The 26,016-nt window shown below is 34.0% G+C and overlaps 1 protein-coding gene across 2 annotated transcripts in view; it reads left to right on the plus strand.

The window, feature by feature from the left end:
- MYO6 (myosin VI) overlaps positions 1 to 26,016 on the plus strand; it is a 148,797-nt gene that overhangs the window by 89,648 nt on the left and 33,133 nt on the right. For both annotated transcript variants that reach the window (XM_054569637.1, XM_054569638.1), the window contains exons 10-20: positions 961 to 1,041; positions 3,568 to 3,748; positions 6,842 to 6,986; positions 9,022 to 9,179; positions 11,369 to 11,460; positions 13,211 to 13,283; positions 15,162 to 15,289; positions 19,043 to 19,138; positions 19,442 to 19,615; positions 22,742 to 22,780; positions 23,927 to 24,020. In XM_054569637.1, coding sequence (XP_054425612.1) covers positions 961 to 1,041; positions 3,568 to 3,748; positions 6,842 to 6,986; positions 9,022 to 9,179; positions 11,369 to 11,460; positions 13,211 to 13,283; positions 15,162 to 15,289; positions 19,043 to 19,138; positions 19,442 to 19,615; positions 22,742 to 22,780; positions 23,927 to 24,020 — 1,261 coding nt within the window. The remainder of the gene's footprint in view (positions 1 to 960; positions 1,042 to 3,567; positions 3,749 to 6,841; positions 6,987 to 9,021; positions 9,180 to 11,368; positions 11,461 to 13,210; positions 13,284 to 15,161; positions 15,290 to 19,042; positions 19,139 to 19,441; positions 19,616 to 22,741; positions 22,781 to 23,926; positions 24,021 to 26,016) is intronic.

Consider the following 26,016-nt stretch of genomic DNA (forward strand, 5'->3'; position numbering starts at 1 on the left):
TTCATTATGATGGAGGGGGATGATAGATGCATTGATCATCTAAAATATTAATGTATTCCAAAATTATTCAAAACTTACTATAATTTTTTCTTGGTATCTATGATGTCGTATATTTAATCTTGGAATTCATGCCATGATGCCTGGAAGCATAATGACCTGATTTAGGGGAGGCAGAGATGACTTTTAGAATTTTTCCTTTTGCTCCCTGTGTACTTCCTTCCTGCTGCCTTCCCTTATTCCCCTAAATGTGGGTAAATAGATTCTCTTTGAAACCAATACAGTATTATTTCCTTCTCAGCTACTTCCCTTGTTCTATGTTTTGAAAGCAAGTGGCCTTTAAAAGGCTTCCGGGCAACAAAGTAAATCCTTGAGGTAAAACCTGAAATTGTTATTTGAATAACTAGGAAGGTTCATATAGCAAGTATTGTAATTTATATATAGTCATTGTTAACTGTGAGTAAATATGAAAGCCATATTTTAAAGAACTGATTCTAAAAATCAAAAATTAAAAACATTCAAGGACAGTATTTGTTAATTTGTTGGAATTTAAAATATTACTGGAAATATTAAACCCCACTGTGTCAGTCCTTATTTGAAACTCTTTACATATTTAGTAAGAAGATAATTTTCATTGTTATCCATCATATGTATGAAGATATTTGACAATGGGAATATTTAAAATTACTGTCCTTTAAGTATAGGAACGCTTTATGGTATTGATTTTTATGTTAATCATTTAATTTAATCAGCCTTGAGGAATTGGGATTTTTAACATCCTTGGTTTAATTAGTAGGAGTGAAATGCTTATATAGAAGTACCAATTTTAATTGAGAGATTCAATTATGCTCAGGTTATGTTTAGAAATTCTTTATGATCAGCACTACTTCGTAAGTTGTGTTGTCTTCTCTATTATTTTCCTGAGGACATTTGTTAATTATATTTTACATTTCTTTATCATAGTATTTAAACAGAGGCTGCACTAGATACTTTGCTAACAAAGAAACCGACAAACAGATTTTACAGAACCGAAAAAGTCCTGAGGTATAGTAGACTATTTTTTAAAATTCAAAACTTTAATACAAAAAAATTGTGCTTAAAGATATATTTTTTATTTTGGAGCTCAAATAATATTTCTTACTTTTATGCTTGTACTTTTAACAACTAAAGACTCACCCAATTCTCTCTTCGAGTGAATGTAGTACTTTATGCCTGTGCTGGTATCTACAGAAGCTGTGCGCTCTGCTTCTTCTTGGTTAGACCTCCACACACTACTCCCTTCTTGTTTCTTCCCCAACACGAGGGTAGTGAATTGCCTAAGAATTATGGTTTGCTAATTTTTGAAATTTATTCTCATATTACCCACTTGGGAATTAAGTATAAAATATGTCCTTTTATCATTGCCTGCTTCAAGGCAGAAATAAGCTTTGTAGTAGATGCTATGTAGACTAAGCATTGTTGTGAATTAATGCTTATATATTGTTGTATTTCTCTGTAAAACATTTCTGTAATTAAAAGGTTTTTCTATATAGCTCCTTCTAAATTACTACATTTGTAAGAGTAACAATTTATAATTATACTATTAAATATTATTTTAAAAACATTAAATCTTTAAACTAAAACTCTACAACCTTTGTAAATTTAATATGTAATCTTTAAGTAATAAATGGTATTTTATCTACTCAAGGAGCTTAAATTATAAAATATAAGTCAGGATTAATAATAAGGACTAGTGATACTGTCTTTATTGATATTGACTGTTTAATGGAGCAAGTTTTTATTGTACTCAGTTTTCAATGCTCCTTCATTTGAGTCAGAATGCTTTTGACTCCTTTCAAAATGAGATGAATTGTATCTTTATTATATTCATAGAAAAAGAAACAAGTAAAAATTCTCATTATTTTAAATACTAAGCAGTTAATTTTTAAGTTAACATTTTACCATTTTAGACACAGATGTCTGAATTATAAATTATAAACTTTGTTACATCCATGGTTGCAACTTTTAAGAAGTAACAATATTTATTATAATATCTTTGTCATCTAACCTGTGTTTTGATAAAACATCATCAAAATATAGAAAAAATTGTATTCTTTCCACCACGATAATGGAGACATTTCCTTTGGCATGGAATAATCTGAGTAAAGAGAAAAGAAAAACCAGATTTACTTGTTAAAGAGTAACATGTGCTCTCGGGCTCTCCTATGAAGAAAATGTGTTCTTTCTGATCCTAGTGTCAGCATACTTTGTTAGGAATCTTATTCATATTATTGAGGTGATGTATAAAATATGTAAGTGAACAATGGATTAATATATTTAAATTGCTTTTTATGTCTTCTTTATCAGGAGGATGAGGTGATCATTTTGACTAATTAGAATCCTTTGTCTAGTTCCATTTGAGTGTCTTTAAGCTGTGTGTAATTTTTTGGAGAATGCAGTATTTTTAGTCTTCCATAAGAGCAATATATTCATTAACATTCGATTAGAAACAGTTTTTAAATGAAGTAACCATTCAATTGCAAGACTAAAATTCTGCATAATGTGTGTTTTCTTTTAACTTTGACTGCACCTGTTTCCTCTGCTTCTTTTAAGATAAAATTAAATTTCTTTATCTAGACATTTTCCAGAAATTTCACACAGACATTATTAAATATTTTAAAGAATTTTGTGGAAGAACAATCACAACTTCAACTGGGAGGAGAAGAAACATATCCTAGAGGTGTCTGTAATGGCCAATTACCTTTTATGCTGTATTTCCTAATGTTTACTTTTACTTCTTCATTCTCAATTTCTGGAAAATTCCTAGTCTAGCCTTTCAGTGTTCAGTAACTTTTATTTTTCTCCTTTTAGTCTTTGCAGGCTTTTTTTCTTCCCTTTTCTGAGTTTGTTGTAGGTTCTAATAAATGAACACTTAGATTGCATGCTCTTTTAAGAAAGAAAGTGAATTCTCTATTTTTTTCTGGAATGTTTTCAGTCATTACATAAGTTCCTAGAGCGAGCATAATGCTTACTAAAACATTTTACCTCTTACAGACTTACACAAAATAGTTTAGAAAATCATTTTCAGGCCATGAAAATTGTTAGCCTATTCACTGTTTCCTAGTGTTGAATATTAGTACGGTTGATGGCAGTTAAAAGGGTATAGTGCTAAGTGTCAGATTTAAAAATTTTTAAACTATTTTGCCTCAGTTTATTTTGAGCTGGGGTTCATATTGATGCATTTCAACCACTGCGATTTTATTCTTTTTACTCAATTTTTATTTTTATCTTATACCTTACCATTCTACTACCTTAGAGTTAATATTGTGATTTAATTGGAAAACATTACATTTTTGACAAATTTTTATTGAGATAATTATAGATTTCATATGCAGTTGAAAGAAATTATGCAGAGATCCTTTTTATACTTTGCCTAGCTATTTAGTTTTTGAATTGTTAGAATACTAAAGTTTTTTCATCAACACTGTTTATTTTTGCATGTTATACAGTGCATCAGTAGACCTCCTGTGTTTTTCTTAGTATACTTAAATAATGTAAAGTGCAGTTAATTGATGTCTTCTTATTTTATAGTATCTTAAGGCAGGTTCCTTGAAAGATCCTCTGTTAGATGACCATGGAGATTTTATTAGAATGTGCACAGCTATGAAGAAGATTGGTTTGGATGATGAAGAAAAGCTTGATCTGTTCCGGGTAGTAGCTGGTGTCCTGCACCTTGGAAATATTGATTTTGAGGAAGCCGGCAGCACTTCAGGTTTTTTTGTGGTTTTTGTTTATTTGTTTGTTTTTTGTTTTTTGTTTTAAGGAGGAGTAAAATGAGAAGTTCTGTCATTTCTTTGTCATATGTAAATTGAATCTGTGCAGAGGTTAGTTCATACCCTGGCATTTCTAGAATACACTATTACATGATGAATTATGCAAATGGAGACTGCATATTAGTCATTTTGACCTTTGACTTGAAGAAATTAGTGATACTGATGAGGAATAAACTCATTTTATGAAGGACAAGTAACAGACTGCCAGGGTCATATTCAGTTAAATTTTTCAGCTGGTACTATAGTTTCCTAATAAGTAAACAGATTAATTCTCTATCATCTGTTAAGGTATTTTGACATTTTTTGGGTTTATTAATTTAAACTTGGGTCAGTTAATTAGGGTAATTGAATGAATAAAAGAAGCCCATATACTTTATTACTGGCAAAAGAAAACAGGTTGAGATTTATGCAAATTGAAGAGTATTTAAATACATGCATGATAATAACTTTTCAGCTCTAGTGGGTTAGTCCTACATAAAGAATAAGAATTTTTATATACTTTTAAGTTTGTTCTGTGAATTATGGGGTTGGCAAATACAGCCCATGACTCAATCTGACCAGCTACCTGTTATTGTAACTACAGTTGTTAGACCATAGCCACACCCAGCTTAAGTCTTGTCTGTTCCAGCTTTCGTGCTACAGCGGCAGAGTTGAGTAGTTGTGACAGAGAGACTGTATGGCCAGCAAAGCCTAAAATCTGACACTTTAGAGAAAAAGAATGTTGACTCCTATATACATACATTATTTAAAAATATTACACTGGCCCTGGTTGGATAGCTGCTTTGGTTAGTGTTGTCCCGATGTGCCAGTGTTGTTTTGGGTTTGATCCCTGATGGGGCATATAAAAGAGTTAACCAATGAGTATAGAAATGGGTGGAGCAGCAAGTCCATGTCTGTCCATCCCTTTCTCTCTCTCCCAGCCTTCCCTGCTCTTTCTCTCTTTAAAATCAATCAATAAATAAAAAAATTTTACACTGAATTAAGAACATTTTAGGCAGCATTTCATATTGTAGTCAATAACATGGGCTTTGGTATCAGCTCCCAGAAGCTCTTTGAGCCTTGGTTTTTCATTTGTAAAATAGTGAAGAAATAATCCATGAGAAGTGCTTTTAAAGTGTAGTATCTAGCAATAGTAGGAATATAGGGAAGGGGCATAGAGTAAGGAAAAAGAACATTTAAAAATGTGTCTGCTGTGTGCAAGACCCTTTGTATACTGTATTTCATCATAATTATAATCTAAACTTGATAAAGATAAAGAAGTAGGGGATATTACCTCCCCTACTTTTTGCATAAGTGCAACCTGTGCCTAAGTTAAGTAAAATGGTTATTAATGAAATTGTAGATGTGAGAGCCAGGTTCTTACCCATGTGTAAATAACTCAGGTAGTTGTCCCTCAAAGTCCCTAGTTACTGACCTTCCCAAGTGTTGTGATCCTTGAATGAGCAGATTTAAATAGACAGTCTTGTTGATTTTTCGGTTTAATGCTTGTCATTCTGTGAAGTCAGTAACATCAGGAGTAACACAGTATAGTGTTTAATAGCACATGCACTTGAATCAGACTGTTCACCTGTATTAACTGCCCTTTTGATCTTGGGCCAGGAATTTATCTTCGCTTTGTCTCAGTTTTCTTTCCTGTATGCTGGGACAAAAGTTCCAATCTTATGTTATAAAGAGGAATACATGAGTTAAATATTTATAAAATCATGTTAATGCTTATGTTTGGCACATAGTAATTGCACTCTAAGTATTTTTATTGAATAAGTAAAATAAAAATTCAGATTATTCCCAGTTTAAAATGAGAAAAAAAGAAGCAAAACCAGGTATGTTCTTAGTGTGCATTAAATTATTTACTAGCTTTTGTGAGGGATTTATTTTGAAAGTGTAATTAATGTTAAAACACATTTCATTTCCTCTATGTCATTGTTACACCATGGGAGCACGAGGGAGTTCTATGTAACACCAAAAAAGTTTAGAATATTTAATGAACACTTTGGAAGTGTTGCTAGAAGTGCTTCCCCTCACGTTATTATCCTCAGGTAGAACATGCAGATGTATATAGAGGATCATAAAGGTGGCGTGATCTAATTGGTGTGAAAAGCACTTAAAAAGTCAAAAGGCACATTGCACATATTTACATTATCTTTTATTTCTCAAATGTTTTTCTGTTGAAGGGAAAATAAGCAGCAAGGAGAGAGGATTAGAATGAGGCAATCAAAAAAATTAAGTTTATTTTATTTTAATAGCTAAGATTTTATTATATTATTCCTCATCCTTCCTGTGATCCTTCCTGTAGATCCAAATAGTTTTTTCCTAGTTAGAATTGATTTTTTTTCTCACTAGAGAGCTCAATTTTGGCATTTCCTCACAATCTGAAAATGCTTTAAATATTTTTGCAGTTATTTTATTAGAAAATGTATTCTCTAATAGATTTTTAGAAGACATTGAGAAGATTTTGCGTGATGGAAATGCAAAAAGAATACCAATTGAGACTGTCTATCCTTTTTAAGTTCCACATAACAAAAATATGTTATTATAACAAAATATTTTGTAAATGCTCAAAGGAGTTCTTTGGAAGTAGGGGGAGTAACATGAAAACCTTATGTTGTTTTATAGTATTTTGCCTTTTTAAAACATTTAGAATAAATACATGCTTTCTTATGTTAGCTGTACATAATTCCTGTAAAGTGTGTTAGAAACTGCAAAATAGTAAAAGTATTTAAATAAAACTAGCACATTATTGGTGGTCATTTTTTTTTCAGTTATATAATTTCAGGTAGTGCATATGTGTGTAGAAACTTGAAGTTTTCTGGATTCGTATTCATTTTAATGAATATGGCATTACATTTCTCCAGAGATTTAATATATTAACAAAGATTGGAATACTTCATTAGTTTTTTTTGCTTGCAGGGTTGTAGATGAGCTTTGTTTATTCCATAGCTTTATGGGAGTGAGATATTCTTCTAAGAAATAGATCTTGAAAATCTGGCTAATGTAATGTTTATTAATTTCAAATTAAAATATATCTTCATTAGGTGGTTGTAATCTGAAGAATAAATCTACTCAGTCATTAGAATATTGTGCTGAATTACTGGGGTTGGATCAAGATGATCTTCGTGTAAGTTTAACTACAAGAGTCATGCTAACAACAGCAGGGGGCACCAAAGGAACAGTTATAAAGTAAGTACTTTATGTCATTGCTCTGTAAAAATTCTGCCTTGTGGTTTATCAAGGAAAAATCTTTTTTTTTTTTTAAACACTGAGATTTAAAAATTGATCTTTGTGTATGAGTCATTCTTTTCATTATAATGTTCTAAAACATGTGCTTGATAGATTAAAAATCTGTGAATCTCACCACAATAATCATTCATAAAAATTAAACACTGACTTCATAGCTCTTAAAGTTATTTTTTACAGCTAGAATACATGGCACAAATTTGAAATTTATAAGGTAAAAGAGAGGTTTAATTTTGTACAGCCATGAAAATACAGGATGGAGCAAAAGTAGGTTTACAGTTGTATGTGAAACACAGTTTAGTCTTGTGTTATTAGTAATTAATTATTGTACTATTTTCCATATGAACAACTCTAAACCTACTTTAGCTCCACCCTGTACGAGTTGATTATATATCAGTATTTGCTTTGGATGATGCTTTAGATGACAGTTCTTTTTTGAAAATTTTCACAACTATATATTTTGAGATATAATTTACTCTGAAGTGTGCAATTTAGCAATATTTTTGTTTATTTACAAGGCTGTTCAATCATTACCATTATTTAGTTTCAGGAAATAACTGATTGTTTTACTTTGAAAGTGATTTCCTTGCAAATGGTGTATATTAAAATTTCTGTTAAGTAAAACTTGCTTTAATAAAACACTCAGCAAATGGAATTTCGCCTTACCTTAGGATTCTTCATTTGCAGGAAATTACAAATGACAGGAAAATAAGCTAGCCAGGATTTTTAAAATCTATAATCAAGAACATCTAGGTTGTATCTGGGCCAATGTACACTTTGGCTCCATATCCTATGCCTTAGGTATTTTTGTTTTCAGTGCTGTAAAATAAAATTGATATTCAGTAATTATTCTGAAGTACTGTAATATCTTCATTTGTCGGGGAATAGTCAGATCCTTTATCCCCTGCTACCCAAGGCAGGCAATGAGTTCTAGCAATATAGTTCAGAAAAATTTTCAACAAATTAAAATAAAGATTAAAAAGAATTTAGTCATTCAGAAAATTGCACTTTCTGAAATATCACCAAGGTGTGCTTAGTCTGTTTCATTGCTAAGCTAATTCCAGGTTATGCTTATACTAAAGACAACCTCAGCAAGGAGGATTTATAGTACTGCCTTAGAGTTGCTTGGTTCCGTAGAGATATTTCTGAGGCCTGAGGGAAGGCGGGTAAAAGCACGAGTAAGTGGTTCTTGGGTGCCATTTCTTCCATTTCCCCTTTGTTCAGGAGCAGTTCTTTTATGTGTTTTATGTATGGAGCGTTCACCTAACATTTGCTTTAGGAAAGGGTTTCATTGTAGGAAATGTAAGTTGGAAAACCACTGTTTAGAAGGGACTCAAGTGTCACTCATGTCTGAATGACTCTTAAGGTAATGTCCAAATTTAACAATTTCTTTTTTTTCTGGTGCTCTCATGGTTCCCATATTAATTTTGTGGCAGTCTAGCTTCATCAGATTATCATTTTCTTGAGGACAAGGGCTGTGTGTCTGTATCTGCACTATCTAATACTGTTATTCCATATAGTTACTTATATTAAATCATAGAGTCGGACAGTTCAGATTTTAAAATGTAAACATTTTTTCCTAAACAATGTTAAACAAGTTACTGAACTTTTAAAATTATTCCAAATTAAACACAATTTTTTTTGCATGTAAGGAAAGTCAAAAGGAAGATTTTTCCACTCAATGATTTCTTATATATTCAGAATGTCCAGTGAAGTATAAATTAAGGTTAAAAACAATTTTGAACCTGAATTTCTTTTTCTCAATACTATTTATAATCTACTTATAGATAATTCCTTAGTACTTCTTCTCTTGTACTATTCTACTTAGCCCCATTTGTCTGTGCGTATCCACAAATGACCTTTGTAACTATTCTTCACAATGAATATATTTAGGTTTACTTTGATCTTGGGTATTCTGGCATTACTTTTACAGTACATTGCTATGAAAAATTTTCATGGAGACGGTCTTCATTTACAGGGTACCCCTGAAAGTGGAGCAGGCAAACAACGCTCGTGATGCCTTGGCAAAGACAGTCTATAGCCACCTTTTTGATCATGTGGTAAACAGAGTAAATCAGTGTTTTCCTTTTGAAACATCATCCTATTTTATTGGAGTCCTAGATATTGCTGGTTTTGGTAAGTATGATTTTGTTTGTGAGTTTGTAGTTGTTAGATATTTTTTCTTTCAGTTTTATCACACATTTAAAAAAAACTCTGCCTTTTATAATACCTTTTACTTGATGTATTTTTCAGTTGTATGTCCTTATCTATATTTTATGATTTAAATAGGAAGCTGGTGCTTTTAAAAAATAAAAAATAAAAGGGAAGACTCATGGATTTTGGTTACCCTAATGCTAAAATTAAAACATGTTGATTGAAACCACTATACAGTAAGGCCTCATTTAATGTCGTCAGTAGGTTCTTAGAAACTATGACTTGAAGTGAAAAGATGTATAACAAAACCGATTTAACTTAGGTTAATTGATATTAACAAGAGTTAAGTTCCTAGGGATATTTCTGGTCACAAAAACCTCACCAGACTTCTAAATAAAGAACCCAAATACTTCTAACATTAAACATTGAAAAAAATGTGAGCTATACATACATATAAGAAAGATGAATAAAAATAAGTAAGAGGATTATTTTCCAAACCACTTATTCCACTTGAGGGGTATGAGTGGCCAGAGTCAATCCTGGTGCTCAGGATGCCAAGCAGGAACCAACGCTGCAGAGGACATCCGTCCATCATTGGGCACCTCACACATCCACTCAAACTTACTTGATGTAGACAGGACAATTAACCTAACGTATACAGCTTTGAGATGTAGGAAGAAACCAAAGTATTCAGAAAAACCCATGCAGACATGGGTTAAATGTGCAAACTCAACACAGTTATTAGCCCTGGCTGGGAATTAATTTTTTTTCTCATCAGTATTATAACAAAATAATGTTATTTGCCCAGATTGAGTGGCTCAGTTGGTTGGAGTGTCAACCCATGCTCCAAAAGGTCATGGGTTCAATCCCTATTTAGGGCACATGCATATGTTGAGGGTTTGACTCCCCAGTCAGGGTGTGTAGAAGGGGCAACTGATCAATGTTTCTCTTCCACATTGATGTTTCTCTCTCTTTCTCTCTCTCCGCCCCCTCCTCTTTCAAATATCAAAAAACATATCCTAGGATGAGGATTAAAAAAAATTGTTATTTGAGAATCTACTACAGTTAGGAGATAGATAACTCTACAGTCTTAACATGAATGCAACTGAGTAAAGGTAAACTCTTGAGTAGTGCTACAAATAAAGAGTTTTAACTCATTAAAACCCTTGACTACAGTGTACAAGTATAGGTTGACCTTGCATATAGGCCAAACTCATTACTATGCACAAAAAATTCATCATTAGTGTTAATTATCAACAGATACCTCCTTTCTGTTAGTTTCCACTAAATCATTAAGATATCAAGATAAATATTTGAGAACAACTGCTGGGCTCTGCAACCAGAAATGGAATGAAGTCTCTAACCTCTAAGTGCTACTTTATGCTGAACGAATGTTTTGTAAAAATCTCAAAGTAAACCTGACTGTTTTTATATTGGGCTTTATCATTGTGGACGTTCCTTCTGGCCGTGTATGAGTGCTGTAGTCCTCCTTTGTAGTGTGTTTACCTTTGCCAAAGGAAGGCCAGGCTATTTACATACAGAGTTTTACTTTAATATGATATTTGTTTTAAAATATAATAAATCATTACCTTTTGTTCAAAGATAGAGAAACACTTATCACTGACTTAAGATATCACGATCCTCAGACATTTCTTTCCTGGTCTGTTACCAGTTTTAGTATAACACACACAATACATAGAATCATCACATTTCAGAGCTGCAGGGATCTTAGAGATAATGTTTTAATACAGTTCCTTAATTTTAGAAATGAGTTCATATCCATAACTTTTTTATAACTGTAATTTTACAGATTATACAGAAGAAAAATCTAAAATACTTGCAGTTTTAAGTCATTTTCTTTAATTAGATTAACACCTGTGCTTAAATTATTTTAAAAGTTATTTTACATTTTATATCTTTTTCTATATGACATTTATCTCATCTTGACAAACACTTTTTTGTCAAGCAAAGTATTTTTAATACTTAATTTTAATTCCTAACAAAATTTAAGTCTTGAAACAAGAACATTTGGAGAGTATAGAACAATTATATGTATTTTTTTTTACCTAATCTTAAATTAAGCATTGATACAATAAATTTTATCCTAAGATAAATTTATTAACATGAAACTAATTTGATGATGACTTTTGGACCTGGTTTTATGCTTTCAGAGTACTTTGAACATAATAGTTTTGAACAATTTTGCATCAACTACTGCAATGAAAAACTTCAACAATTTTTCAACGAAAGAATTCTGAAGGAGGTAATTACCATTACAATTTAAATTTAAGAACTGCATTTATCTGTTCTAAATTTCAAGGAGTGGAGACATGCCGACGTTACCCTGATTGATGGGATGTAATGTAAGGTACCCCAGGGAATCAAAGATACCCAGCATAGGTCCCACTGACTTAGCTATTGGTTAGGCACCTCAGAAGTGCTACTGGTACAATTGAAGCTAGGGACCCAATAAAAACTCTAATAGGCACCTCTTCAGAAGTGAACATCTAGTGCTTCTTATTAGTGACTTTTACTAGACTTGACATTTGGCATTCCTATTTCTGTGTCTGTTGTCTTTACTCCTGCCACTGCCAGTCAACTTTCTACTCTTGCCCCTGGCTGCAGCATCTCTCCTCTTTCCTCTATGTCACCTGCTTCTGCCCATCCTACTTGCTTGCCTTCTCTTTGCATGTGGCAGGAAAGCCACCCAGTCAGGAGATTCAATGGGGTCATCAGCCTGGAGTGCCTCTGGGCAGTGCTTTCGTGCCGTGCCACCTGTGCACTATCTCTGGTTCTGTAAGGAACTTCCTTGTAGTAAATAACTGTGGGCATGGCTGACACTCACAGTCCTGAGTCTAGGAAAGTTACTTTATAACTGTTTAGAGTACAGAGTGAGTAAAGATAGCTTTGATCAGTTGATTTGTGATAAGTCTCACCATTTTCCGCCTTGTATTTGAATTCTCCATTATTTTCTTACCAATTCCCTTGACTTTCCTTCCCTGAGCTTTTGAGATACATTTTTACCAAATAGAGGAAATAAAGTTAAAGAAAACTCAGAAGTATGCTAGTCCAGCCCCTTATTTTACAGATGAAGACATTAATTCCCAGAGCAGTCCAGTGACGACTTCAGGTTGAACTCGCCTTCCTGGCTGCTGGCCCACAATGCTGTATTCTCATCATATTAGCACTGCTGTTTTCTAAGTTCTGTCCTCCACTGTATCTGGACTTGAAATGTGAACTATTTGCTTTTCTACTCCCATTCCACTCATCTTTTTCTACATTTTTATTATGTTTTGTCCTTATGAGTTTCTCGGCACATTCCAGCTTTTATACCATTATTTGTATACTTTGGTTAAGCCAATTCTTGCATAAATAAACAGATAAAACAAGTACTTACCAGATAAGGTAGTTTCTCTGAAAATGTTTCATGTTCTTCCATTACGATGTGAAGTCTTACTTGTCTGCTTTTCACTTAACGTATCCTAATTCCTCCTTTTCATGCTTCCTCATTTACTGTGACGTGTGGCTGCTGCATGCTGCGATGGCATCACTGAGTGGTTATGACAGAGACAGTGTGGCCCACAGCTGAATATATTTACTATCTGGCCCTTTACAGAAAGAAATATGCTGACCCCTGGTTTATTTCACTGATAGATTTGACTTTAAAATCGCTAAAAACGTTTCAACCTCTGATTTCTCCTTGGCGTTGAAGGCTTAAACACAGATATCTGTATTTGAGCATGGCTGTTCTCCATTTCTTAAGAGGGGAACATGTGCACATATGTAAATCACATGTTTGTTGGCTGTTTAATTTTTGATTTCACATTGCAGAAGGGGCAGAGGTTTTGCTTCCCTGATGTTTTGTAAAACTCCCCAGTCCCCAAAACTAGTGTGGATGAACATTTGTACTCTGACTAATCAAGTAAATGTTATGATCAGAAATAATAGACAATGACTCCATTTTACATCACATGGTACTTCCATATTTGTGATTATGATTGTTTCATTTTTAGGAACAAGAACTCTATCAAAAAGAAGGTTTAGGTGTTAATGAAGTGCATTATGTAGATAACCAGGACTGTATAGGTATGTATTTTTTTCACCCCACTTTGGGAAATCTAGGAAGATATAGTGAATGTTTTTACTAGTAATTTTTCTGTGCTCTGTAACTGATATTACTGGTTATGAAAACTTACTGTAACTGTGATATTCGATGGAGGTTTTACTTTTCTAGTATTGCCAGGAAGTTATTTTTTCCTACCAAGTCATCAAATTCAGATATGTTGTAAGTTTTTCTAAAATTTCTCTTATTTACTGTGATGAATATTTTATATTCTTTTAAAAACATTTTTTTATTGCAGTTGACATTCAATATTATTATATTAGTTGCAGGTAGAATATTTTCTCCCTCAAATGGTTAACATGTGAATAATTGCTTAAGCAATGAAGGGATTTATTATCTCACAAGGAAGTTCATAGTTTAGCCAGGATCTAGGTGAAGTTTGACTGGGACTGGCTCTGATGTTCTGCAGATTTCATTTCTATTTTCTTCATCCTCTGACTGGCTGCAAGTGGGCTTCCCAGGTTCCATGTGTCACATCCAGATAACACTGTGAGCCTGAGAATAGGGTCTCTGTTTTTCCTGTCTGTATTTATCAATAAAGAAACCTTTCTTTGTTACTACCCAGCCAGTGCTCAGTCTTCCTTTCCTCTCCCACCCCATCCCTAAAATGAATTGTTGGGTAAGCCTTGTGTGTAACCTGATATATATATGGCAGCCTTGCGAGTAGCCTAGCATAGACTTTTATTTAGAGTTTATAACTTTGTTTAGATCAACCTGTAAACCCCCTTAGATCACCCTGAGTGCTATAAGGTTTATAAGGCTTGCGTAACCTTATCCTTTAATTTGCTAAGTTTAACAGAAGTACTGAATCGTATCAGTTTAACTTTCTTCCATATGTATGCATCCTGACACTGATGATTGCCAGAACTGCTTCTTCAGGGATAAGCGCAGCTGCTGATCCAGCTCAAACTGCCTGAGGCTGGCTGAAGCGGCCCAGGGAACTCTGTACTGACCTCTTCATGAAATGTGCCCATTATACCATCGTTATAATACTACAATCTCCTCCCAGGGGCAGAAATTTTCTTCAATTTTTGAACATCAGATATATGTGGAGGCATGACTGAGCATATTCAGGAATCCCCACTTACACATAATGATGATGAAGCTCACCTTCAGATTTATGCATGATTTTCCTGAATAAAGCCAAATCTAGTCCTTTGTTCAGCATGTGTCCCTTTGGGAAGTGACTGCACCCCATGTTCTTGCCTGCTGCCTTGCAATAAAATACATTCCTTCTCATAAAATCTAACCAGAGTTATCTTTTGGCTGACAACTACTGTGTAATTGGACCTGGTTTGGTCCAGCAGCAGTTTTAAAAAACCATTCTGGCAATCACGTCATTAACTCATGTGCTAGATTTGAACAAGATAGTATTATAACCCTTTAGAGTAGTAAAGCTTTTCAAAGACTTCCACATCCTACTTGGTCCACTCAATATCCCCTTTGTGGAACACATCCTTTCTCAGATCTCTGCGTCTTCGATTGCGTGGTTTGCTGTCCTGGCTGGAGCTCCTCCCTTTCAGCCCACTTCCACATTCTCTGCATTTAACAAAATACTCTCATTTATAGCTAAGTGCAGCATGCCTCCCCACCCCCTTCAACACCACTAATTGGCCCAAAAGCATAATTTTCTGACCAAGGCAGTTAGAATCTTGATTTCTTTTTATATTTCCTGTAGCTTTGTAGCTTTTAGAGCCTGTCTCATTTAACAGCTCCTTAAGCAGTGTACATTTTACCGTTATTTTGGACAAGCAGGAAGTTCAAACAACACCATTAGTACTTAGTAAATTGCTTACATATCTTTACAATGTTTTTATCTTATTTTAATTTTTTTGAAACAGATTTAATTGAAGCAAAACTAGTGGGAATACTGGATATTTTGGATGAAGAAAATCGCCTTCCCCAGCCAAGTGATCAACACTTTACATCTGCAGTTCATCAGAAACACAAGGATCATTTCCGACTCACTGTGAGTTTGCCATTCAGAATTTAGACTCTGATGGGAAGAGAAATCTTTAGAAAGATTTCTAAATATTAGATAATTAGAATCATAGGTTATGTAGGGATTAGAGCAGCTATGATTTATCCAGCACAGCATCTTCTATAGATGGATGTTTAATTTATCTCTTTCTAACCAAGGCTCTTCTAGCTGGATGGAAAATGCATTTCACCTATCTAAAATGTACAAAAAGATTTATCTGCTGTTTTTATGTTCTCCCTTTTGAGCTGAGTGGCCATCGGTTGCTTTGTTTTGTATCATGTGACTTGTTCACTTTCCATGGGTTAACACCAGGAGATACAAGCAACCACTCGTCTGCACATTTGTAAGACGAGCAATGAAGTGTATGGCTTAGTCTGACTGATGGAAGCAACCCATATTAGTGATCAGCCAATTTGTTCTGATGCCCTTTCCTAGGGAGTTTTGAATGAAAAATATACTCAGAGAGTGTCATAAAAGCTGTAGAAGAATTAGCTAAAGGGAAAAACAGACACAGAAAGCAGTAGAAATAAAGCCTTCGGGCCTTTTAGAAAGGGCCCGAAGACCTGGCTTCCTGAGCCGCTTTTGAGTCATAGAGCTGTGTGTGAATCCTTGAGGCAAAGAACAGCAGGGCCATTCTCTGTGAAGATGGGCTATGTGGCTGTTGGTGTTTCCTGTGTTCACTTAATCTGTGTTCATCTCTACACTCAGCTACCATCACTTGGGATAATGCAAGCACAAGTCCTTGTGCAGAAAGAGCTGACGAGCACAGAGAACTAGGGATGGATAGTAGTCCCCCCTTGTCTGTGGTATCAGTTACTCATGGTCAACCTTGGTCTGAAAATATTAAAGGGAAACTACCAAAAATAAATGACACACACGTTTCATATTGAGTGCTGTTTTAAGTAGCATGATAAAACCTGGCATTGTCCTGCTCCATCCTGCCTGGAATCATCCCTTTATCCAGTGTATCCACTTCGTAGCCATTTCTGTTATCAGATCGACTGTTGTGGTATCACAATGCTTGTGTTCGAATAACTTCTATTTTACTTACTGATGGCCCCAAAGCACAAGAGTAGTCATGCTGGTAATTCAGATATGCCAAAGAGAAGCTGAAAAGTACTTCCTTTAAGGTGAAAGTTCTTTTTATTTTATTATTTTATTATTATTTTTTACTGCTGTTCAAGTACAGATGTCTCCATTTTCCTGCCACCACTTTGCCCCACCCCACCCAACCCCACCTCCTACCCTCAGTCCTAACGCCCTTTGGCTTTGTCCATGGATCTTTTATACATGTTCCTTGATGACCCTTGTCTTTCTTTCCCCGTTATCTCCCTCCCTGTCCCCTCTGGTTACTTCCAGTTTGTTCTTTATTTTAATGTCTCTGGTTATATTTTGCTTGCTTGTTTGTTTTGTTGATTATGTTCCACTTATAAGTGAAGTCATATGGTAGGTCATATGGTATTTGTCTTTCACTGCCTGGCTTAGTGAAAGTTCTTAATAAGGAAAGAAAAAAAGGTGTATCATAAGGTTACTAAGATCTACATTAAGAGCATATAACCTATTCCTGAAATTGTGAACGAAAAAGAAATTCATGTTAATTTTGCTGTTGCATGTCAAACTGCAAAAGTTACAGCCACATTGTGTTAAAAGTGCGTAGTGAAGATGGAAAAGACATTGAATTTGAGTGGAGGACACGACAGAAAATGTGTTTTGATTGATGGCAGCATGTTGTGCTCTAAAGCATTGAGCCTATACGAGAACTTTAGGAAGGGATTCCCTGATACAAGTGACCATATTCACATCTTTTATTAAAGTATATTGTTGTAATTGTCCTATTTTATTATTAATTATTGTTATTGATCTCTTACTGTACCTAATTTATAAATTAAAACTTTATCATAGGTATATGCATACAGGGAAAAAAATAGTATGTATAAGGTTCAATACTATCCAAGGTTTCAGGCACCCAGTGGGGGTCTTGGAACATATTCCCTGCTGATAAAGCGGTGGCGGGGGGGCTGCTGTAATGTTATCCATGAAGGTAAGAGCTCCTTCATCTTACAGAAAAACAACAAAAAAAATAAAGAGGGAAGGAAGAAGGGGAAAAAAAGAAAAAGTTGCTTAGAGTTGCATATCCTTCCCATACTGTTTATTCTTTTAAAGTTGTAGCATAGTGTAGCATAGCAATCATTGCTCTAATGGTTCCATGAGCTTAAGTGAATGATGACAAGTATTCTTACATCAGTAATTAAAATTAAGAATGTGTTCGGTAAATAGTGTGAATACATTTACTTGAAAAGATGATGTAATTGTGATAACATTATCTAAAGATTGGATTCCACAACCATCTCTTTCATTGAACCAGATTACTTCTGTATCCTTACATATTTATTGTGATGTGGAGACAGTTTCTTTTGCTTTAGTGGAGATAGGACTAAAACAATGTGTATCCTCAACAAAACTTTTGCTGAGATTGGAGATATCCATCCAGTCCTATTATTCATTGCTCACTGGTTTTTGTTATGAGCAGCTTATGGGTCTGTGACTGCCTTAACCAAAAGTACTGGTTGCTTATCAGCAAAATTGTGACAAGGGTTTCAGAGACAGAACTCCAAGGACAGCAAATTAAAGCTTCAGGGATGCACTTTGGCCACATTTCCCACAAGAGAGCAAGAACAAGACAGTAAAGTATAATTTGTATAAACCATGACTTTTGTTGTATTTCTTTGGAAATAAAAGTAATAATAACCACTTACTGAACACTTAATGTGTACCAGGTACTCTTCTAAGGTTTTTACTTGAATAATTTTATTTAATTCTCCTCATAATCTTCTGAGGATAGATTCTGTTTTTGCCCTCATGCTACAGACGAGATGTGCACAGATAGGTTAAGTGACCTGCCATGTTCAGCATAGTGAGGACATGGCAGATTCGCGGGTCAGGCCAGGCATTTTGGCTCCAGGGTTCTCACTCTCACTCATGCTGGTGTAACACCTCACACACAGAGGAGACTCTGTGGTCTGCTAGCCCCCTCACCCTGGAAAAACCTGGTAAGATTCCAAAGTCTTAGGTTTTTCAAGTGTAAATGAGATTGTCTTTCTTAACCTTAGGTTATTTTGAGGGTCAGATGTGATCTTTTATGTGCAGCCTTTTGGAAACTTTTGAATATGATACACATGTGAGATACTATAATTAGATAGTACAACCCTAAAATAATTTAGTTTTCTTCAAATAGATTCAGGTGGTTGTATAAACATGGTAGGATGTTTGGTCTAAAACATTGGGAAAGACCCTGTGTTGATTTCAGGTATTTCTTCAGAGCAATGCTTCTCAACCTTGGCTGCACCTAGGAATCACCTGATGTAAATGCCATGGGCTTTGGGAGGATGAAAAGTTCTCCAGGTGATTCTAAGTAAGCAGCAGCCGCGGTCAAGAACCACTACATTGGACGTAGCAGGCAACTTTACAAAATGCCCACTATGTTTTGCATGTGCTTTCAAATGGTGTGATTTCTTTTTTTTGAGTCTTACTCCTGTTTTCTTTCCTTAGAAAATATAAACAAACATTTGTGGATTTCATTGGTACTTTAAGGTTTATTAGATATTTAAAAAGCGGTATAACTGTGTAAAGTGTGAAAAATTTTTTATAACTTTTAAGTATTTCACATCCCACAGGGTTTCTAAAGAAAATTATGTAATATATTTTTGATAATTTAAAACTGAGGTATGTGTTGTTTTTTAGATTCCCAGAAAATCTAAGCTGGCAGTTCATAGGAACATCAGAGACGATGAAGGCTTCATTGTCAGGCATTTTGCAGGAGCAGTGTGTTATGAAACAGTGAGTATAAATTATACCAGGGGAAAACCATTTGATGTTGAATCTGCCTTGTACAATATGGTAACCCATAGCCACACCTGGCTATTTGAATTTAAATTAAATTAAATAATAAAATTTAAAATTTATTCCTCAGTATTGGCTCCACTTTATGTGCTCTGTGTCCACACTGGCTGGTGGTGACTGTATTGTACAATGCAGATACAGACCATTTCTGTCATCCCAGAAAGTTCCATTGGATGGAGCTGTGTTAAGGGATATTATCACATGATGGATCGAATTATTCCTGTTTGCTTTGTTTTTCAGACCCAGTTTGTGGAAAAAAATAATGATGCTTTACATATGTCTCTTGAATCCTTAATATGTGAATCCAGAGATAAATTTATACGGGAATTATTTGAATCATCCACAAATAACAACAAAGACACCAAACAAAAAGCAGGAAAACTTAGCTTCATCAGTGTGGGAAACAAGTTTAAGGTAATTGTGTTAAATATACTACTTGAAATTTTTTTACTGCGTTTAAAATAAAACATATTTGTTTAACATACTCTGCAGAGAATAATGCAGGCACTGTAAAAAACCTCATTAAGTTTGAGTATATCCTGCATTGTTGATAATTCGTTTGCAAAAAAAAAAAGAAAAAAATATAGTAATTGAACATACAGAAAGTCTTGTAATTTTTATGAATGTCTTATTTCTTGGTGCTTAACATATCTGATTGCTTCTCCTAATGTTCTTGCTTCTACTTACTGTCTGGTTGACCTTCAAACCTTCTCTTTCCCATGTGTTTTCTGTTTCCTCCCTCATTCAGCAATTTTGTTTTAGCTGGAGTAGTCCAGCTCGGGATGGCTAGAGAGGACTAGTTGAGTTGAGAGAGGAAAAGCAGGCACAGCCAGGGGCTGCAGGTAAATAATCACGTTCATAGACTTATTTATAGAATGACTGCCATGTTAAAAAGAGGCCGTCAAGTTAATGATTCAGTTTGCAATTTATTTTCAGTGTGTTTTCTCTCACAGTGCTTTATAGGTCTGCATATTACGCTACAATTTGACTAAAGCTTTTAAATACTGTAAAAGATAAGTGCTCTGTGTGGCAAACCCTTCAAGTTGCTTAACATTAATGAATATTTCATTTGTTTTATTTGTTTTGGGTCAGGAATTTATTCTTTGAGGTCTGACAAGGACTTATCACATGATGTGTATTAGAAATGGAACACCACTATAAAAATTGGTTCTAATTATTGAGTATTTAGCAATAAAAAAGATAATTTAAAAGTTTAAAGACTAAAGTAGTATATCACATGGAAGAAAGAAATAGAATTAATTTCTCTCTTACAAATTTCCATGAAGTATTGTTTTTATATTTACAAGAAAACTCTACATATCCTTTTCATTATGTTTACTTTAAATATTAAAAATGATGCAATTAGAAGTAATATTTAAGTATCGGAATACTGTGTTACTAACAGTGTAAGCCCTCTGAAATCCTTTTTGGATTGAAATGGCCTCCAAATAACTAACTGGTTAAAGTCATGTTTATAAAGCTAGATTTTGTTTTTAAGCTGAAACATAAATATAGGAGAAAGCTTATAATACATTTTAAAGTAACTGAGTAAAAAGTTTTTTAAGTTATATTAATTATGAGTTTCTAATTCTCGAGCAATTTTTTTTCTCTTATTTGGATATTCTTAAATTTCTGAATAGATCTATAATAACATTAAATTAATGAAATGGATTTCATTCATTAAGTATTTTCCTCCTGTAATAGTAGGAATATAGTAGTATTGCTGGTAAGAACATAGAAATTTCATACAGTATAAATAAAAAAAATTCTTTAGAGTATTCTTTTATATTGAGACTTGAAATGCCTTCAAATTAGTTTAGTCAATAAGATATATTTTGCACTTTAAACTGAAAGCTATAACTGAGTGACATCATTAATAATAAATTTTAAAATATGTTTTTATGAGATACTGTGAAATGAAATATTAATAATAATTCTTAATTTTAAATAGAATAGCTCATTAAATCAAATTCAAGTCATGTGAGGCAATAAAAGACAAAACAGGCTAGCATTTATGATAATATTTCAGTTGTCCAGCATCACTGGCGACCAGAGTGTTCTACTGAAAAGTGACATTTTCAGATTATTAAAACATAACTCTTTTACTGTTAATGATAGAATAAAAGTAACCCTTTCTGATAGAAATCTTGTCATTATATACATAAATATTTGTATGCTTTAAAATAAAAGTAAAGCATGAGTTGTGTGAGGCTGTTTACCCTCATGCCTAATGGTCCTTGACTGCTGTTCTTTGATTTTTGACATTTTCCCCTCTTTTCCGAGGTGCTATTAGTTTATTTTTGTTGATTCAACTCTTCTGATGTACTCTATCTCCATTTCTGTTTTGGAGAATATTGTGCTTAGTCTGTGGATTAAGAAGCATGGACTTTGTGATAGTTGTTTTCTTTCCAAATTAGTGGCTCTTACACTTGCTTTTCAGTTGTATGATGGTCCGGATTGATTATATCTTAAGCCTATGATATCTGAAGTATACTGTAGTGTTACTGGTAAGAGAATGAACTTTGGTGTTAGGCCCTATGTTGGAATCTTGGATCATCTTAGGCAAGATATCTCTCCCTTTGGGCCTAATGTTTCCACCTGTAAAATGAGACTAATGCCATATTCTTAATTAGAATTTTTGTGCAGATTAAACATGTAATGCCTATGAAAAGCTTTGAGAAGTGATTGACTCATAGAAAGCATTCAGTAAAGTATACCTATTATTATTATTAAATATAACTGTGATTGATTCAATATGTTAATTTAAGAAACATCTTAATTTATCTTTTGTAAGCAATATAATAAACAGCATAAAATCAGTATAAGAATTGTATATAATTACTTTGCAGAGAAGTAAAGCAAATATTTGAATTAAATTAGTATTGAATAAGATTAAATGATAACACTCAATATTATTAAAAACAGGAAAGCATAGTAACTTGTAGTGTTCACTGTCAATTGTTTTTGGAGAAAACTATCCAAGCTTTTAAAATTAATTGTCATGCAAAATGTTTTAAAATAGTAAGGGGGGTTTCTACAGCTAGGCAGGATCATTTTATTTATGATAAGTCTTACAGAAAACAGTCCAAATATATACCACTAGTGTATATTTTAAACATGCCTTCATTCTTAATGGAGTGTGACACAAACTGCGCCAGCTTGCCACATATTCAGATACTGTGCTGCTGATCTCTTACTGAATGCGTCCCCAGCATTTTCATTCACTTTCTTCACTGCTTGTGCACTTTCCTCATCCATCCCACCTGCACGTGTGCATGTAGGTGTTTTGTTATTGCTAATTTTTAGTCTTCTAATTATACAAGTCCTCTATAAGTAGAGTAAGTTATTGTCCTTATATTAGGTGTATATTTTGCATGTTACCGTGAAAGAGTTTGTATACCAAAAGTTGTTAAATTATAATATGTTATAGATCTATATTACTGCATGCTATTTTATTCTAATGTTGAAGGGCTAGTAGTAACTCCTGATATTGTGTGGGTTTGCTTTTGGAAAAGAAAAGTGATTTCCTTTCTTTTACAGACACAGTTAAATTTGCTTCTGGATAAACTTCGAAGTACTGTGAGTACACTTAAAAAAACAGGGTTTTAAACTGGTCCTCTTAAACTATTGTTAATATTTACTCAAATAAGCACAGTAAATCTGGAATAATTAGAAATTTATTTTAAACCAAAATCCCTCATTAAAAAAATGGTTTTTTAAAATCTTGTCATTTGATTAAAAGTTTGTTACGAAAAAAGGTCAAATGTATGTGTCAAGTCCAATTATTTTATAAATATACAGAATTCTCTGTTATTAAGATCATCCTGTAGTTTGAGAAAGCAAAAATAATTAGTTATTATGGAGAAGGAAAATGAATTTTTTTTAGTATTAAAGATAATGTAATGTTTAAATATGTTAAAATATTTCACAGTGAAAGAATTTTTTTTACAGTAACAGTTTTTGGCACTCAAAAATACTATTTTTTCTAATGTTATTAGTATAAAATGCAGAAATTTGTTCTAAGCTTTAAATGTTAAAGGTATGCTAAGTTTCTGTTCCATAGTGATTATTTTACATTTAAATTTAAAAAAAATTTTTACTTATATTTTTTAATTAAAAAAATTTAATTAAATTTATTGGGGTGACATTGGTTAATAATATTATATAAAGTTTCAAGTGTACATTTCTGTGATACATGGTCTCTCTATTGCATTGTGTGTCCACCACCCAAAGCCAAATCATCTTCTGTCGTCATATATTTGGTTCTCTTTATCCTTTACAACTCCCCCTCCCGACTTCCCTCCAGTAACCACCTTACTGTTGCCTGTTTCTATGAGTTTCAATTCTTTATCCCACGTATGAGTGAAATCATATGGTTCTTAGCTTTTTCTGACTTATTTCACTTAGCATAATATTCTCAAGGACCATTTTATGTTGTTGCAAATGGCAGTATTTCATCTTTTCTTATTGCTGAGTAGTATTCCATTGTATATATATGTACCTCATCTTCTTTATCCAAACATTTATTGAAGTATTGTTGAAATACAGTATTGTATTAGTTTTAGGAGTAAAACATAGTGACTTGACACATATATACCTTAGTGATTATTTTGAAAGAGGATAATATATTAATGGTAACATGCACTGAAAGTTTCTGGTATTCACAGAAATAGAAAAATGAGAATGCTATATGTATTGTCTTAAAGTGTACCTTTATTCTCCTAGGGAGCAAGCTTTATTCGTTGTATAAAACCTAATTTAAAGATGACAAGCCACCACTTTGAAGGTGCTCAGATTTTGTCTCAACTTCAGTGTTCAGGTATTTCCATATTTTTATAATCTGTATCAGTGTGTGTCAAGAGTCTAAGCTCAAATACAATTTAATATGTCCAGTGTTTTCAAATATTTCACAATTATCTTGATTTTTTACACATAATAAGATTTTTATCTTCTTTTAATTACAAGAAAAACATGGCTGTCAAATTATTTTAGCAATATTGGGATGTAGTTTATTGTGAAATAAAACTATTTGACATCATTAAAGTAAAATTTATAGACACTCTACAAACATATAGATGTCCCTTAAGTGAGTTGCTTTCCCTTGGCCTCTTCAGTCCAGCAGTTCATTTCTCATTCCCCGTGTTAACTGAGTTAGAAGGTAGGTTTTGGTGTCCTTGCTTCACCCACTTGTAAAAATAATGGAAGCAACACAACATCCTCGTCTTCTATGGAAATTTTATGCATTTGTGAAACTCACTTTCCCTCTCGCCTGCCACATGCCAGCCTTGCTGGGTCACAAAAGCCTTAGGCACCAGGCTCACTACTTTCCCTTCACTCCATGTTTGTCCTCCATTCCTGCTTGAACTACTTACTCCCAAGACATTGGCCATCTCCTTTTTTAAAAAAGTCTTTCTCAGGCTTGTGCCACTTCCTTACGTTCTTTTGTCTCTCTGACTCCTTATTTTGCTCCTCTCAGAGGTAGATTTATTATAAAGCTAAGGTCAGCTATGCCTTGGGGTCCCTCATTTGGTGGGCTCCTTCTACAGGCCTGCACCTGATTTTGTATTCTTTTGTAATTTGTAATTATGTATGTACTTTTTTCTTAAACAGCCCACCCCCAGATGTAAAAACTTTAGGTCTCCCAGTGACCCCTCTCACATAACTTTAGCTATTAATGAATATTTCTGTCCTTTTTCCTCATCTGCATAGAGAAGATTGGCACCTTTATAAATTCATGATTACTAACCTTTAAAGGGCTCTCAAACCCACTCTGCCAAGTTTCCCTGGTTAGCATATTCTGTTTCTCCATGGAAACTAGTCAGACCCATCCTGCTCTCCTTAAATCTCTCAGCCTCTGCCAACATACAGCCTTGCCTCTTAACAAATAAACAAACACCTCAAAGCTTCACTTGTCTGCTATCAAACACTTTTGTCTACTGTATTACTTTCCCTCCTGCTAAGAAGATAGGCAGTGCCTCTCTTGCTAGGTGGACTGTAGTTCTTTGGAATCCATCCTTTTCTACCTTTTCCTGGATCTTCAATGTTGATTATACTAGCTCTGTACAGAAAAAGTCCAGCCACTGTTAATATAATGAGAATGGTTTGCACCACATCAGTGTAACCTGGCAACCAAGGACAGTGGACTGGAATGCACATGTGTGAACAATGATGACTTCACTGTACTAGTCAGTGGAGGCAGCAGACTAGGCAGTGGAGGCAGTACTAGCCAGTGGAGGTGTTGAGTGAGTGTGCATACTGTGTGGTCATTGGATTCAAAATGTCTGAATGAATCTGCATTAGATTTTGTGTTAAGCTTGAAGATTCCTCCACTAGAACTTTTGGGATGATTCAGAAGGCTTTCGGGGATGTTGCAATGAGTGCAGCACAAATAAAATGTGCCACAAAAGCTTCTAAGGTGGTTGAGAATCTGTTGAAAGTGATCCACCTTCTGGAAGGCCTGCAGCAAGCAGAACATCTGAGAATGTTGAATGTGTATGGGCTGCAATCAACAAAGATCAGTGACTGACTGCGAGAACTAAAAACTGATCTGGGGATTCCAAAAAACTACTGGGTTTGAGATTTTTGACACAGGATTTTGGCATGATGAGATGTGTCATTGCAAAATTTGTACCGCAGCTTCTGCTACCAGAGCAGGAGCATCGTGCCGCATTTGCTAATGACTTGACTGAAACTGCTACCAATGAACAAGATTTTGGGAGCAGTATTTCCCAAAAATTAAATCACCTTTGAAAGGGAAGAGATTTCAGACTGTTGATGAGAATCAGGAAAATATGATGGGACAGTTCATGGCGATT

The sequence above is a fragment of the Pteronotus mesoamericanus genome, unplaced genomic scaffold, assembly GCF_021234165.1.
Source record: "Pteronotus mesoamericanus isolate MK-2021 breed Mesoamerican mustached bat unplaced genomic scaffold, CSHL_Meso_final contig_20, whole genome shotgun sequence".
NCBI lineage: Eukaryota > Metazoa > Chordata > Mammalia > Chiroptera > Mormoopidae > Pteronotus > Pteronotus mesoamericanus.